The sequence below is a fragment of the Aplidium turbinatum genome, chromosome 11 (genome assembly GCF_918807975.1).
Source record: "Aplidium turbinatum chromosome 11, kaAplTurb1.1, whole genome shotgun sequence".
In the NCBI taxonomy this organism is placed as follows: Eukaryota; Metazoa; Chordata; class Ascidiacea; order Aplousobranchia; family Polyclinidae; genus Aplidium; species Aplidium turbinatum.
The window spans coordinates 18546935-18564551 of record NC_137482.1 but is presented as its reverse complement, the minus strand read 5'-3'; the positions used below and the strand labels follow the sequence as shown (position 1 = coordinate 18564551).

The 17617-nt window shown below is 38.2% G+C and overlaps 1 protein-coding gene across 1 annotated transcript in view; it reads right to left on the bottom strand.

Annotated features, from left to right (window-relative positions):
• The window catches only part of LOC145779508 (4-galactosyl-N-acetylglucosaminide 3-alpha-L-fucosyltransferase FUT6-like), a 31638-nt gene extending 19566 nt beyond the window's left edge, over window positions 1-12072 (bottom strand). The window contains exon 1 of the mRNA XM_082591114.1: window positions 11877-12072. Coding sequence (XP_082447240.1) covers window positions 11877-12028 — 152 coding nt within the window. The 5' untranslated portion in view covers window positions 12029-12072. The remainder of the gene's footprint in view (window positions 1-11876) is intronic.
• Between the last annotated feature and the right edge of the window lie 5545 nt (window positions 12073-17617).

Genomic DNA, 17617 nt, shown 5'->3' with positions numbered 1-17617 from the left:
AAAACAACGAAAAAATGTGCCCATTTACTGTTTAGCTAGTTTAACTTTCATCAAAGCCAAATAGAAAATAAATCAATTGTAGGCTATTTTGTATTTGGTATTGCTATTTGGGTTAAATGTAAAGCTTCGATTCAGGATCTGCAGAAATTAAATGTAAAAGAATACAATTGGTAAGCAAATGTACTGTAAGCTTATTTTACATTAGATACTCATTAGGATACTATAGAGCAGGACTTCCCAAACTTTTTTGTTCTCGACCCCTTTTAATCTCCTAAAATGTTTTGCGACACTTTACGATTAAAATGAAGAACAGGGCGAAATATACATTTGTGATATTTATTGAAAAGCTTAAATTTAACGAAAACCAAAAACAATTTACCGTTTTCAGTTCAGTTTGTTTTTATTTATTTGTGACCGGAACAACGAAGCCTATGGGCAGCCTACTGAAAACAAAACAAAAAAGCAAACACATTTATTTAGTGTGATAGGTGTGACTCACGCCATGGTGTGACTGCTTTCCAGTTTGCCACAAAGCAAGTCCAGCCATGGCTCAGTGTTTGTTAATGCAGGTCTCAAGGCGGTTTCAATGTTGTTTAAAAGTTTAAGTAATTTAAGCTGGAACGGTGGGCGAAGTGAGAACATTTCAGATAAATCATTTTGAAATTTTTGTTTCCAGATGTTCAATTCTTTGATGAATGCATCAATTTTAGATTTCAATGCAAAATATTGATATTTTTTCTTCTTTGTTTTCTAATTCGTTCAGTTTTTCAAGCAAATCTGACATTTGGCATAATTCCAAAAGCTAGGTGATATTGCGAAAATAGTTGACCAAGACTGAATTTTATTCTGTTGGAAAATCACAATTTCGGTTTTCAACGTTAATTGGCTAGCCATTTTAAAGCTTTGACTTTTGAAAGCCACCTCACTTCACGATGCAGTTAAAGAGTTTTTAACTCCGATTCCATTTCACCTCATAAATTTTCAAAAATACGGACAGCCTATTGAGTGCGCGACTTTTAATACAGTTAATAACTGTCATAGTATCTCGCACAAAAGTGTATGCAGTAGCCTACCTTGTGCAAATTGGTATGCTCTCTGCGACCCCTGAAGTTCGTTACCCGACCCCTTGGGGGGTCGCGACCCCCAGTTTGGAAAGCCCTGCTATAGAGTATAGACAGATAAAACCAAGCAACCACACGGCATTTAACATAATACATTAAAGTGAACATAAACTATAAACTACGAACGTTTTTGGCCATACACATGTTAGCCCTTTTCAAGTAACGAAAAATAACTGATTTTACAGCTACATTGAAAATAAATAACTGATCTACACAATGAATTGAAAAACCAAATGCATAAGAATGAAACGGCAAAGCAGGGGAGAAAGGCACATCATATAGCAGTTAATTCTGTGAAGCAAAAACGCATCATATGATAAATTAAGAAAAGACGTTAAGCAGATAGGAAGCACCTGCGGCAGACAACTGCATATTAAGGAGAGGATTGCAGGATTTTGTGAGCAAAGCCTCATTCGTAGTTTATACTTTATGTTCACTTTAATGTATTATGTTAAATGCCGTGTGGTTGCTTGGTTTTATCTGTCTATGGTTGAAGAAAGTCACCTCTTTACTAAAATTGCATTAGGATACTAGTCTACGTTTCTTCATCAATAAGTTACAATTTAAAAGCCTGCTGGGTACTGGTAACCTTATGAAGTTTTTGTTTTAGTATCGGAGATATGTTTAGGTATTTTGATGTTTTTGTCCATGTCTTGCTACTGCAGTTATTTGCAAACACATTTGGCAAAAATGTTCAGTTATTAACGTAACGATGGTACTGAAAGAACATTGACTATGATTTCATTGTAATATTACATCAAACGCTAAAGGTAATTTTGTTCAAAAGTACAAATTTGATGCAAGAAAAGTTCAATTTGATGGTTTATTTACGGTAGGCCTAATTGTGACACAAACAGGTCTATGAATGTAGATTTAATTTAAATCAGCCTTGTTTACCTAAGTTGAACGTTTTGTTGCCGGAGTTTTCGTACACTGCCAAGTTGATGAATGTGGAGTTATTAGACCAGGGATTGGGAACCATAGGCTTTATCCAAGGGTGAGGGGGGTGATCACCCCCTCACACATTGGAATGGGGGGAGAGCCATGCAAAATCACCACCCCTCACTTATTTGGCTTTGAAAAGGTTTTGAAAAGGCTTTGTGATATGTTATTGATCAAATTTTGAAAAAAATATTTCCACTGTTATCACTTTTATGATGATAGCGGACTTTTGGATCAAGATTTAAGTAACTTTCATCAAAAATTTGACCCCATCACACACGTATGTGATGCAAGAAATAAATTAATGGGGCTTTAACCCATGATTGTAAAAGACTTGTAGCCTACATCAGTGTGGAAAATCTTGTAAGGGCTGCAATTAGTTAATGGCTCCTCTTCTGCAGAAGCAGAAAGAAGCTTCAGCAAATTACGGCGGTTGACAAGGCCGGATTTATCAGTAGGCAGAGTAGGCAGTTGCCTAGGGCGGCAAATTATTGGGGGTGACAAAACATGCGAACATATTACATTGATAATACTGTACGTGAATATAATAATTCACAACAAATATATAAAAATTAATAAATATGTTATCACATCACACACATTTATAAACAGTGCGGCAAGTCATGGATAGCAACTCATCGCCCCTAGAGTACTTCACGCTTGATTGGTTTTCAACAATATGTGCTGCTTAGCGCTTCTTAAATTTAACTTAACTAAACTTAACTTAACTTTTTAAACTTAGGCTTTGTCTGTGCAATTTTTATTAATCTTTGTTCGGTTTGTTTCACTGGTTAGTAAATTTAAATATTAATTTTGCTGTGCTGGCGAATTTTATTGTGAAAAGGCGACTGCAGGAACTTCCAGGAAGTATACTCAAATGTTCTAGAGGCAATTAGAATGGTACTTTGCACAATGGTCACCAATTGCAGTGCAGAGCGATCATTCTCTATTTTGAAGCTGATCAAGAATGCACGGCGGTTTACATTGAAGCATGATCACATGAATGATCTCACATTTTTGAGCATCAACTCATCTTTACTTATTTCTACAGACTTTGAAGAAATTATTGATTTGTTTGCTAGAGAAAAAGCCCGCCGGAAGCGATTTTAAACAATTAGTTCAATATACAATGACATTCATTGATGTATTCAAATAAACAGTACAAATAACTTTTTTGTAAGGAATTGAAAATATAAATCGTAGCGCACCATCGAAAAAAACTTTTTTAGGGGGCAGCAATTTTCTTTTCTGCCTAGGGCAGCACTTAAGCTAAATCCGGCCCTGGCGGTTGAAGACATGGCTACGAAGCACGATGAAAGCTACACGACTAAATTTTCTTGCCATAGGCCTATGTTATAGTCACCAAGACGTTTTAGATGAGCTAAACGTGCATCGAATCGGTCAAGAATTTGTTTTTAACAGTTCTCAAAGATATAAATCTTCGGGCGTTTTTGACTGTTGTGAACTTGTGGCAATTTTCACTTATTATATACGCCATACGGTATCTTGTTATAGCCTACCATGACATCTACAATACTGTGTACTGTATGATGCTTTTTTACTCAGTGTGTTATTGTGTTGTGCATTATTTCTTGTGCAATTGTTAGCATTCTTTCGTTAGTGTTGCTGTGCAAGTGTAGGCTACTGTATTTTTTGTTAACCCCTGCTCATGCATTCCATGACTACATTCATTGCGTGGAAATAGTTCATGTCTTCACACCACAAAAAAAATCTGTGCCGATTGAGCTTCGATCAGAATGAAGCTGATACTAGTATGGGAGGTCTGGCGGGCGTATCCCCCCAGAAGTTTAAATGACTATGACGATTTTAGCCCACTGACCAAATATCACCCCTCCGAAGTCTAAAAGTGGATAGAGCCCCTGTTTGGAACCCATGGCTCGCGAGCCATATACGGCTCTTCGTGACGGCATCTGCTTTACAAAAAGTTTTGTTGTAACTTTTCATTATAATTTAAAGCTGAAAATACGCTCAGAATGTACCAAATTAAATGCATTTTTCAAAATTTTTCTGAGGAGGGTCCCCACACCTCCCTCTGTTTTCTTATCTTCAGTAAACACATGTCCTGACTTTTACAACTCATCACCTGCCACTACACGTTAGTTGTGTAAAGTGTTAAAGCATTATCTGGTTCTTACGGAAATGCATTTCCAACAATGTAGCTTTTATGCTATCTCACCTAAAAATGTTTCTAACCCCTGTATTAAGACCAGTGCTTCCCAACCTTTTTCAGTTCGCGAACCACTTTTAATGCAAGTTTTATTGTGCGACCCACAATGAGGTATGACATCTTTACTAATTGGCGTACGTACTCAAATAGTTGAATGCGACATACCACATCTAATTGTTACATGTTTGTTACATTGTTGCATCTCTCTGTAGCAGTGACGTTCGGTGGCTTAAACCGTTGGGAAAGCAACTTGTAAATATGCTGCAGCAAGGTAGTAGGCCTAGGCACGAAGGGCGTAACCGTCGGGCGAAGCCCGAAGGCGTGTTGCCGAAGGCAACACCTCCAGCGGGGGGTCTGGGGGGCCTCCCCCAGAAATTTTTGAAAAACACTTCCAATTTGTTGCGCTCTGAGAGCATTTTCAAAACAAATCAAACATAAAAATCTGTCAAATTGTGCTTCGCCTATGTCGTGATCATACATCCATTTAATGTTTAGAAGTCATGAACAATCTTAATTTTAACATTGCAGGACCAAAATCCAGTGTTAAACATGGAATAATAGTTGTCTAAATATTTACTTCGTCATGAATGTTCATTCATTCTCAGATATTCAGTTAGGCCTACACTACAAAAACTAACACTTAGGTCTAAACATTACAACCGCAAGCAATTTGTACAAAAAGCTGGATAAGTTTGCCTCCTGAGTATAGAAGCTTAACAAACTAAATATTGCAGCCGCACCTGAACGTTCATTGGCGAAGTAACGTTATATCAACGCTGTAAAAAGGGCAAAGGCATGACTATGAAAGTTAGTAGGCTAAAGTACAGTACATGGCGAGGAGACATCAAAAAACAGCAACAATTATTTCGGCATTATGATGCTTGTGCTGTGTACCGTGACGAGCACCATTCTGACGAGTTAGTCTAGCCGCTCTAGCGAATGTATGCATTGACGTCACTGGGAAAGCAAGACTCACCTGGTCTCACCATAACACATCTGATTGGCTAAGCAGCTGGTGACGTTTTGCAAAACGAGTGATGATTGGATAAAACGAAGGCGTTTTTTGACATTTTTGAATCTGGGTAAGCAAGTTTGATAGTTGCTTACCTAGAGCCTCAGTGATTGTTTCTGACAGAAGCGTTTGCGTTAATTGGCATTTATAGGCAAGACATGCGGTTTGGTGAGGATTTAGACTACTCACAAGCGTTACGAGTAATTCTAGTCACGAATACAGTAATTTTCAAGTTAAAATAGACATGATAAAAATAATAAGAAGTTAAACCTAGAATTCAATCATTATAACCTACTTTGCATAGTTTTCTCTCAGGTAAGCACTGCTTTCCTTGCTTTCCCTCACCGATCGTCACTGCTCTGTAGGTATCATGGCTGATACAGCCCTCGATGTTCCAGTTTGATCGATCTCGTGCGTCTTGCCAAATTTTAGTAGGGTTTTTGATTTGTGAATAAAAATATAACAGTTAACCTCTCAAGTACATGTAGCTCCACACAGAGTGAAATTTGTCCGTAGTTACTTTTCGTAATGTCTTTTTAGACATTCTTTTTGAGTCAATAATACTTTTAAAGAAATAAAAAAGAGTCAAAAGGCATGTAAATTTCACTCTGTGTGGAGCTACATGTACTTGAGAGGTTAACTGTTATATTTTTATTCACTTGTTGATTCATTCATATCAGTTTGTATCCTCTGGGGATCCTTCTCTTGTATCATGGGCCAATCCTATAGATGTTTGCTGGTACACCCCTTCATTTTTTTGATTTGTGGTTGAAAATTGTGCAAAAATGTGAATCTTTGAGCTCCTCTTGACCGTTTTCCTATTATTTTTCCACTTAAAGATAAATCTTCAAGTTCGCCCTCCCTTATGCTGTGACCCAAGAACTTCAGTTGCCGCATTTCTATAGATCTCATTATCACATTGTTGCATAATTGTTACGTAACCATAATGCAAATGCAATGACTTCCCGACCTAATACTAGTAAACAAGGTGCACAATTTATGAAAATGGAAAGTCAACAAGTGAAATGAAGTGAAGATAAGAGTAGCGATGGCCAAGGCGCAGCAGCCTATACTGTTCAAGACCAAACAGTGGCTTGTGAGATCCATAGTAATGTCGGTATTTTTTAGAAAATTTTAACATTCAATAACATTTAGAAATGCTTCGCGACCCACCCAAAGTTGCCAGATTTTGAAAAAAAACTAATCAAACCTAAAATAGGCTGTTATCATGCATAGGCTGCTGGCGTAGCAGAGCAACACAAACACAATCTTTACATATCAGAAACTAAAGCTATTATGCAAAGTTCTCCAATATTTCACAACCATTCTCTTCTGATGAACTGTTCTGTATCATTTTCATAAACCATGGGTTCTTAACCAGGGGTACGTGTACCCCTTGGGGCATAGCCGTACGAGACCAAACCATTTTGGGGGGGCAGAACGTAAATTTGCCCAAATGTGCACGCTTTTGTAGAAATTGCCCAAATATAATGTATGCGGTGTATGATAACAATGAAAAACTAACATAACAAGATCACCAGCGGTGGCGTAGCTAGGAATTTTGAAAGGGGGAGGGTTAACGGCGTGTTTCGCTTATGACGACACCCAGCGGTGGGGGGTCTGGGGGGCCTCCCCCAGAAAATTTTGAAAAATTACTTTGAATTTTGTGCATTCTGAGAGTATTTTCAACAAAAATGTGGGTATGAATATTCCTGTAAAATGGTGCTGTCCGGTGGCATAGCAAAAAGATAAGATCATGTTTTCTTCGTCATTTTTCGGAAATAAAGCTACAAGTCTCTATGTTTTCTTGTTGCTAATTCCTGGCTGAGATATTTGAATGTTTGGTAATGGCAAAACTCGCTCTTTGCATGTTTCATTTAAAATAAGGCAAACTTTGTTTTAGAGGCATAGACTGAAAGCATCATTCTCAATATCGTGACGTCACACGCTTGCCAAAGGGGGGGTGCAACCCCAACCACCCCCCTTGGCTACGCCACTGATCACCAGCTAGCTAGAATTTCTTACCAAAGGAATCAAATAGAACAGTTTTGAATTCATCTTTGAAGATACCTTGCTTCTGCATTGCTCGATGCTTCTGCACGTTGGCATGGTAGGTAAGAGTAACAAATATTGTTTTACACACCACAAATAAAAAACAACCCCACTTAAATATTCAGTTGAGATGTCATAAAAGACTCAGAAAAATAAACATTGCAGGAAACCGGCTCAGGGTGACCATGCGGATTCAGAAAAAAAGTACATAACAATAGAGAAATTATGATTAAATGTAATAAAACACAAACATACTACTTCTGTTCAAACAAACTTTGTAGACTGTGGTTCAATCAATTAAAGTAGTTTTGATGATACGAATTTTAGTGGTCTGGCAGCACTACTTCTAAAAATATAGTTAGGCTAGGCTAGGTAATTTGATGACAAAAATAACTAATTATTCTAAGGTTGCATACAGACGGTGACGTAGGATTCAAAGAACCCAATTAGTCTAACAGTTCATATTTACATTGATTCAATGTCTGAATATTGAATAATATTCAATCGTCGGATTTGCAGAAGGCGTCGTTGGATTTTCAAAAAATCGCCGAATAGGGAACTCGCCGAAAAAGGCTCTCGCCGAATAGGGAACTCGCCGAATAGCAGCAGACCCTTTCATAAAAGTAACCAAACAAAGCTAAGCAACACCTTAGCATTACTTTTAACAGGTATAACATTTTTTTGTTAAATGTTGTGGTGTTGCTTAGCTATGTCTGTTTATGGTTGAAAAAGTACTGTAACCTCTCCACCCAAATTGTTTTATAAAAGTATTCACCAGATTTATATAAATTCATATTTTGTAGTTGCCCAAAATCAAGATGATGCATTTATGGATACTATGACAAAAATTAAAGACTTTGTAAATTTTGATGCGAGACAACTGCATCATGCCAATTTGAGCAGTTTTATAAATAGACTATGATCAGATAATTTCATATTTTTTTGTTGCCCAAATCTAAATGATACAGTTATGTAGGCTAATGGGAAAAATTAATGAATTTGTTCATTTTGGGGAAACTGCCTCACGCTAATTTGGGCAGAACTTTGCATAAATAGACTAATCAGTTTCATCAAATAATTTCATGTTTTCAGCTGCCCAAATCGACACGATGCATTTGTGAAAATTAATAAAATTAGCTATATAGCAAATTTTGCGTTTTGATTTGGGCAGTTTCACAAAAGTATTAGAGACATATTTTGGTGGCTGCCCAAATTGGCATGATGCGGTTGGTTAAATGCATTTCGTAGGCTAATACAGTTTGATCACCATGCAATACAACACATCAATACGGGTGTGCCAAATGAAAATTTTGCGGCACATTTCTTGTGCAAATAAGAGGCTGTACTTAGTTTGATAGAAAAAGATATTAATTTATAGTTTATCTTAATTCATGCAACTTTGTAGCTTTTCATATAGCAATTTTTGCCCGAATAATTGCAAAATTTTGCCCGAATTCGCGACGTTTTGAAACAACAGGGGGGGGCGGCTGCCCCCCTGGCTCGTACGGCTATGCCTTGGGGGTACGAAGCACCAAAGCAGGGGGTACGACATGCAGTGTGAAATTATACGCTATTTAGGCATATGCGTAAAGAATGCGTAACAATTCACTTTTGTACGATATACGATACGTAGGCTATATGCCTATATTACTGAGGAGGTTTCTATTTCTCAGGGATGGATGCAAGACCCATTTATTTTCAGCCTACATTCTATGGATGATAATGACCAAATGAAAGACTATCTTGTTGAAATGAAAGCTAGTAGTAAAAGCAAAATGGAGTTTGATCCAATGCAGTTGGATGCCTTCTGGTGTGCACAGTGCGCAACTCAACACATTTCCCCAGTTGGCAAAAAAGCTTTAGAAATCCTTGTGGCTTTTGCGAAAACCTACCTAAGTGAAACTGCGTTCTCAACTCTTGTAAATATCAAAACTAAGCTGAGGAATCGTTTGAATCCATGAGATGATATGCGTGTGTCCTTCTCAAAGAAAGAACCTCGTTTCAACATGATCATTGATATTGATCAACAGAATAGCGATTTGTAGATTGACTGATGAATATTGTTGAACTTACAAGACTGTTTTTAATGCATAGCCTATGCATTCAACACGTAGGCTAAGTTATAAATGTACTGAGTTTAAATCCTATTATTACAATTTTATTTGCTTCCGCTGGCCATTGTAGACAGTGCAGAGGTACGAGAAAATTTCATGAAAGCTCTAAGAGTACGAGCGCTGAGAAGGTTAAGAAATACTGTCATAAACGGTAAAGACAGAACGGAGATAACGTAACGCTAGAATAAACTAGAAACTCACTCAATCATGTCCTTTGCTACGTCTTGGAAACATGAGAATGCGCTGTAAAATTTGTAAACGACAAATAAACTGTCAGTAGACTGCAAGCGAAACTTACTTTAGCAAGAAATTTCCGATGTAAAAAAGTCGTAATCTTGTTATATTGTCGCCAATCTCAATTTAAAAGTAGCCCAAAATGTCGCAAGTCGCCAAGCTCAATTTTTTGTCGCAAATCACATATGGAAAGTAGCCCAATTTGCGATAAATCGCCCAATCTAGCAACACTGGACTCTCCTAAAATAGCTTCGCGACCCACCGGTTGGGAAGCACTGTATTATACAATACACCACCTCAGAGATTGTAAATAATGTTGCGTTTTTGGAAGTATATTTGCTAAGACAAAATGTGGGAAAATTTTGTTCGCTCCCACCCCCCAATGTTTTACTCTCTTTCGACTATGTTTTTATACATTCATTTTAATGTTGGTAAACTGGAATAAGTTTGGGTTGTTTTTTATTGGTAAATTTGCACACGCGACCTCTGATCAATGGCGAGGAAGAGAACGTGCATTTTACTAAACATAAGCTTAATTTCATGTCACAGTCTTTCAGACCAGGGGTGGGCAAACTTTTTATCTCGAGGGCCGTATTCAGATCCTGAATTTGTTCGAGGGCCGCAGTATAGTATAATTAAGATTATAAGCCAAAATGTCAAATCTAAAATAAACAAAACACAAGCTTTTATTTCTTTTTAAAGTGACGAAAGAAACGGAGATTTTATATACAGAACATGTATTACATAAAAGATATAAAAAAGGTTTGTCTCATGTATTTGAATACAACCCACATCAAGATAACACTTTGCCAGACGCACTTTGAACAAATTAAACAGAATACATCTGTGAGCGAATTAACATAATCAGAAAAACTAAAACAAAAAAGAAAGTCTCATGATGCGACAGGCCGAAGTCAGAAATTTCGATTGTGACGTATCCGGCTGTTTTTTGACACTAATATTAGCCATCCATTCATGCAAGATCACAATGTGGCAGGGGAAACAAACTACTACAATGCGATAAAAAGACTATAATTTATCTTTATCAAGATGAAATATACGAAGTAAAAGTTTAATTAAGTCATTGTAGTAATTAAAATTTTCAAGCAATTTTAAGATTATTTTATTATATATTTGCTTCAGGCTTTTGCGGGCCGCACAGAAAGTAGTCACGGGCCGCATGCGGCCCGCGGGCCGTAGTTTGTCCACCTCTGTTTTAGACTATCGTAGGCTACACCTTGATAAAGAAAAAAGAATAGGCCTAATCCAAAAAAAGTTTTAGAAATTCTGTTTTAAAAAAACTATTCAGGAATCAAGATGAAAAGAGAAATAGCTAAAATTCTCGGACTTTAAAATCGGAATATTCCGAGATCTCGCCACCACCGCTAGACCGTTACAAGGTTAAAGTTATGGCAACCTTTATTGCCAATGTGCAGCTTAAAATTTGACCGAAGGCCGATATGTTGGAAAAACCTAGAACATCACACAACTTAGGCGAAAGAGAAATTGAAAAAGAAAACTAATCAGGAAAAAATGATGGTTTGCGAAAATGAGAGAATTGAAAGTAGTTGCTTTTAGCGCCAAAATTGCTGTTATATGTTAATAGTTTAAGGTTAAGCAGTAACTTACCAGTAATTATTAAATATGTGTAGGTATTTTGTGTATGTGTATGTTATAGTATATGTGTAATGTTATAGTATGTGTATATTAAATACGTGTAGTCTTTGTGTGTATTTTGTGAGGTTTTTGCTTTTGTGCTAGTGTTACCCATACAAATAATGAACTAGATATTGGTACTTGTGCTGAAAATCCACAAAGCGTCTGGTAACACTGGTAATAAAGAAAGATTTGTCATTTTTTTAAACGAAATACCAGGAGTTTTGCATTAATTTAAGTTTTAGTGATTACACTCTGACAATTTGGATTCTTAAAACTACCATTTGAAAGGGATATAAAGTAAATTTAGCTTAGAGTTCAAAGTCGAAATTAGGCCTACATCGGCCTGCAGTCAAGCATTTTGTTTGCACGTTGTCAAGGCCTGTGTGTATATATCGCAATGGTTAAAATATTATAGATAGGTCTATGCTTACATTTCACAAAAGATGCCAAATTAAACCATTCTTATTAAAACTAATGAGGGTGTGCTGTAAGTTGTCTCACGAAAGTTGGTGATTTACTTTAATCTTAGAAAGTTAATGCAAAACCGAACTTACCCATTTTGTGCAGGTGGGTATTGCATTTTGTTTTTCTTTAACAGTATGGCATGCTCCATAAAAAGGTATATGGAAATACAAATCAGAATCACGCCACAACATAATTTCATTAAATTATAACCTTTGTACAACTGACACACATTCGTCTTCATGTTTCAGCAGAAGTGCGACTATAAAATAAAAAGTTAACGCAACAGCAACTGTAGCCTAAGTATGTTGAGCTGAGCCATCTGTTAAAACCTGCATGTTGACAATATGATTGTATTTTGTATTTTATCTATACTCTTATTTATCTTTGAAACGGTACCGATTGTGTTCTTTCTTGCATAGCGCAGTAAAGATAAATCGGGTAATAATGTAGTGATATCCCAAATCTGATACACAAATTAAAAATGAGCCCTGCCGCTAAAATATCTTAGTAGTTGTAGAGCGACAATAAATTTAATAAAACCTTACCAATATCATTATTATCTTAAGCAAACCTTTTGTTACACTTCTGTTTAGAACCTTAGACTCAACTTTTGCTGGCAATTTGTAGGTAATGGTATAGCTCGTTTCAAACCTTTAAGGCCTCCGCAAGCGCTTGTAGTAATAATAACCATGCACTTTTCAATGAACTTAGCTATCTTCGTCTACTGATTCAATTTTTGTTGCGGTTGGTTTCACCACAATAGACGATGCCTAAAATTTCAGACACGCTCACCTAAAACCTATTGTTGCCTGTGTGCAACTGGATGAGTTGACTCAAGCATGATGATGGCTCGTGACGGTTTATGCATGATAGCTCACGCATGAGCCACTGGATGTAAAAAGCTTCTTTTAAACCTTTGAAGGCATACTAAATGAAATTTTCAAACGGGAATTAAGCATTAAAATGCGTAAACTGAACATTCAAAAATACATTTAAAAAAAAAATTACTGAAAAAAATTTGTTTTCAATGGCACTGGCAAGGCCCAAAGTCTAACGTTTCATGTATTTTTAATTTTTTTTAAATGACCAAAAAGTAGAAACACTGCTCGAGGATACGCCACTATCGACAGCAATAACAAAAACCACGTTACCACATCTGATGTTTTAATATCAGATCTGATGTTTTAAGCAAACGGTTTGATGTTTTGATGTACATACATACATAGCCTACAGTTAAATTGCCCCCAGTAACAACTATTGCTCAATCAGCTGATTGCTAGTATATAGTGACGTACACTGTACAGTCGCACGCTTCGCTGCTCACGCCCAATCCCGTTTTCAAAGCTCTGACAAAAGCACGCGCGGAATGCTGATCAGACCGCAATTGGGCAAAATTTTATTGAAAATTGTATTATGTAGCATATGTTAAACACAAAGAACGTGTAGCCTACAATCGCCAAGTCAGGTTTTTCCTTTAATATCCCTTTAACAACTTTGTGTTTCTTCATCCTGGCAATCGGTGCTACCCCTTTATTGAAGCAGTAGCCTGTAGTAGCATCACTTACTTAACCCCTCTATTCCCTCCTTACTCTTCCTTCTCCATAGTATCTAGTGAATTACCCACTGGGCTGCTCCAGTGCCGAGCCTTTTTACTGCAATTAGAAGCATAGTGTTGCGCTTCACATCAGGGGTGCATTCCTAAAACTTTATTTGGAGGGGCTTTAACACTTAGCTGTGTTGTTATAGACAAAGTATGTATAAGTAATCAGTGTAGGTTAGCCAACAATGTTTACCTTTTTTAAAAGGAAACACCGTTCAGTTTGTTTTTACTTCTGAACATCATGTCGAAAAACAACCCATGCTAAAACATAGCTTGAAGTACAGAAAAAGGTAGAAGCAACAAAACGTGAAAACGTGGTTGAATCCGATATAAAATTATAAGTTTGAAATTTGGCTTGGTTGCTACACTGCAATCTCCTTTGCTTTTTTTTACTGCGTAGACCTACACGTGAAACTCGATTTGCATGAGTTAATTCCAATCTCTTAACTCAATTGTAAATTTATTTGTATGAGCCAATCCTAAGCACACTTGCAAAAACATTGACTGCAATAGGAAAGTAAGGAAATGCAATTCTTGAAATGGGCGCTTGTGGTTGCAGATTTGCTATATAAGAACCAATAAGCTGCCAATGTGACAGTTACACTAAAATCTCATTTAGTTCTTAACGAACAGTTTAAAAAACTCCAATTACAGCAAAAGCATATTCCAAATTGGCGCAAACGAGATTACACAAAACAAATAGCCTGTCTGTCAGGTCTTTGGTTTTATGGGCTAAGTTATAAGCACCACGACAGTCCTTGATTTTAGCCAGCAAACAGTTTTGAGTTCAGTCAATGTGGGCAGCTTAAAATGCTTAACTTGAATATCCACAGCCGACCGATGAGTCTGCAACCACTTCTGAGTTGCCGCAGTGCCATTCCATAAATGAGGGGGTGGTCCATTGATGCTGATGAACAACAATGCTGAAACAAGTGATATGGTCAGTCGTGATCGTAGCGGTGTGATGACCAAGTTCATTTGTGAAAATCCACGTTCGGCTTCAGCAGAACTTATAGCAATCATGTTTAGTACTACGTTCTTGAGCAACTTTATCGTATCTGGTATATGACAAGGATTGTCAACATACAATCGAAAATCGGAAATAGGAGTGATGACATGAAATCTCTCCTCTATTTTTTGTGATCTCTGCTCCCCTTTCTTGCCATGGAACTTCGACTGCAGCAGGCCATTACTCTGGTACAATAATTTCCAAGCTCTTCGCAGGTTTTTCATTGTTGGTGTTGTTCCAGACGGTTGTTCGCCTGGTCAAACGTCATGTAGAAACCGTTCGGGTCTACTGAATATTACGTCATGGAAATTCCTAAAACATGAGCCAAAATTGCACCATCGTCCGTAAGACTCGTGTCAAACCTGTTGAAACCGGTTTAAACATTGTGCCTTTGAGTTATCACAAATTTTTCTGATTCATTCTCGAAGTTGTTTGTTGGAAGTCGGTCGCACATTTAACTGGTTTATTTGGTGCTTGCTAGCTGGACAAATTCTCCGTCTTTTATCCAAGTAATCTGTATCGTAGTGACAGTTTTAGAGGTGTAGGCATTGCATCCCCATTTCGATAGCCGCGGGCTAATTTTACAGAAATACACTGTTTGAAAAGAAGTTCAAGTGTGTGTTTCTTCGGTCATTATATACAGACGAACGGATTCGGGAACTTTATGTTAAAATTTTCCCACGAAGAGATTATGGTTTACCGCTGTGACCATAAAAAATAAAAGACGATTTTTGTCAGTTGGTAGGTCAAGAAGAAATTAAAGCAAGAAAAATAAAAGACGAGTTCTTGTCAGTTGGTAGGTCAAGAAGAAATTAAAGCAAAAAAATAAAAGACGAGTTCTTGTTAGCTGGTGGGCCAAGAAGCACTTGAAGGCATAAAAATAAACGACGTGTTTGTTGTCAGCTAGTGCAGAAGAACTAATTAGAAGTACAAGAAATAATAAAAGAAGATTTGTTGGTTGGTAGTCTACACTCTTACAGAAGCAAAGAAAAGTAAAGACATTTCTTCTCAGTTTGGTACTGAAGAAAAATAACTTTGACATTCATTGGCAAGAAAGAAGATTAAAGACAATCCATCTGTGCTTGTAGATTCAAGTGGAAGAATCCAAGCAAGTTTGTGGACTTTAGGACTTCATACTCGTACAGCTACGGTATCGTGCATTTAAATTCTTTTTTGTATTTTTACTGTCTTTGCAGTTAAGTTTTTTATAACTACTGTAGCCTAATAATTTTGTGTGTTTGTGTAACTTAATTTTTTTAATTGTTAAATTTAGCCCCAACATTTAATATGTCTACACTCGGTGGCGACAAGGACTCGACCGCCGTAGACTCGACTGAGTTTAAGCCTGATGATGTTCTTTGCGGTCGGGCAGGCCATTCTGGGGAGGGACCCATTAACGATGAGGCTAAGTCAGTTCGAGAGGCCCGGCATCTTAGACGGGATATTTTGACTCAAATTGGGAAACTTTCTGTAGCCCTATAGGTTCTTTGAGTGATAAGCAGGAACTGTTAATTTTTAGATCTAAGTTATCTACTTTAGAAGAGGAATTACGGCATTTCCATGCTCTTTTGACTAAAATCTTTAACTCTGCGATCTTGGCAGAACTTGGTGATAGGGTAGACCCCGAATTTAACTCGTTAAAAAATAACTTTGAACAAAAAGAAAGTGAGTTCTCAGATATGTTGGATGCTGACATACATCCTGAGGATAGCGCCTCAAATGTAAGCACTAGGATGTCTATGACTTCGTCTCGGATAGTGGCACAAATTAACCTGCAGCTAAGACGAGAGGAGCTCCAGATACAAGCTGAGGCCGAAGCGAGAGCTGCTGAGGCTGCCGCGAGAGCTGAGGCCATTCGAGCTGAGGCTGCCGCGAGAGCTGAGGCCGAAGCGAGAGCTGCTGAGGCCATTCGAGCTGAGGCTGCCGCGAGAGCTGAGGCCGAAGCGAGAGCAGCTGAGGCCGCCGCGAGAGCCGAAGCGAGAGCTGCTGAGTTCGCACTCAAAGACGCTCAGTTGAGGGCTGAACAACGTAAAGAGGTAGTTTTAGCTGAATATCGATCAGAGGTGGGCTCTCGGCGTAGCTCTAAGAAGGGCTCTTCTAGGCATTCCAGAAATGAACATCAATCGCATTTTAATTTACATAACCTTTTCCAAACGCCCGTTCAACCTGTGAGTGGACCAGGGCAATCCACACGTTTTCCAGCTGTTTCAGGAGGTCTCGGGGCCGCGGCTAAGGGTCTTCCGAATGCTGTAGAGCCAAGGTCTGCGAATTACAACCGAACTCCTCCCCCAGAGCGTACAGGTCACGGGGCCGCCATTAGTAGTAATGCTTTGCCCCCTTCACAGTTTTCTGCGCCGCTAGGTTTTGATCGCCCAGCTACACGTAATTTGGGTGTTTGTGAGAGGCGTATTGTGTCTCCTGATTTTAACGTGTGTGAGGATCGTGGTCGGGCTGTGCATGTGACTGAGCCCACTCAGCCCCTTAAGGGATATAGCTTGTCTTCTCCCGCTAAATCGAGTTCTCAACAGCAGGATTGCTTTTTTGAATACCAAAATAGTAGGACGTTTTTCGATAAGGCGGCCTTGATTGGTTACGATGGTAATAATATGCCATTTATCTTCTTTAAAAATCGTGTTACGGCCTTAATGGCAGCTTCGCCCTTTAAGGGGACTCGTTTGACTTTGTTACAAGCAGCTTGTGTTAGGACAGCTGCGCAAACGATTGCTAATTTGGTTTCTGACACCCCTGGCTTGTCAGAGGAAGACAGGATAGAAATGTCGTTTTTGGGGTTCGTGGAGGTCTTTTTGCAGAACCGGAAATTAGAAAGTATCGCTATGGTAGCAAATTGACTTCGACCTCTTCCAGTGATCTGAAAGAGTTTAAAGATGAATTGTCGCAGTGTTTGCTTTATGCGCAAGCTTATGGTCAGCGTGATAAATTAGAAGGACGTTTTGTTTTGGATTTGGCTAAGCGACTCCCGTTTGACGCTAAGCAGCGTTATCTTGACTTTTTAGGTGATCAGTATGGTGGCACTGATGAGCCTACCTTTCAGAGTTTGTTTGAATTTGTAGTACGGGAGGAAACGCGTAAGTCGACTGATTTTAGCATTATGCTAATGGGCGATTCTGGTGAGTCGCAGCAATTTAAAAAGTTTGGCAAAGGAAAATTGCCTTCATGTCCGGTTAGGCAGACGTCCGTAAAACCCCATGATGATGTGATGT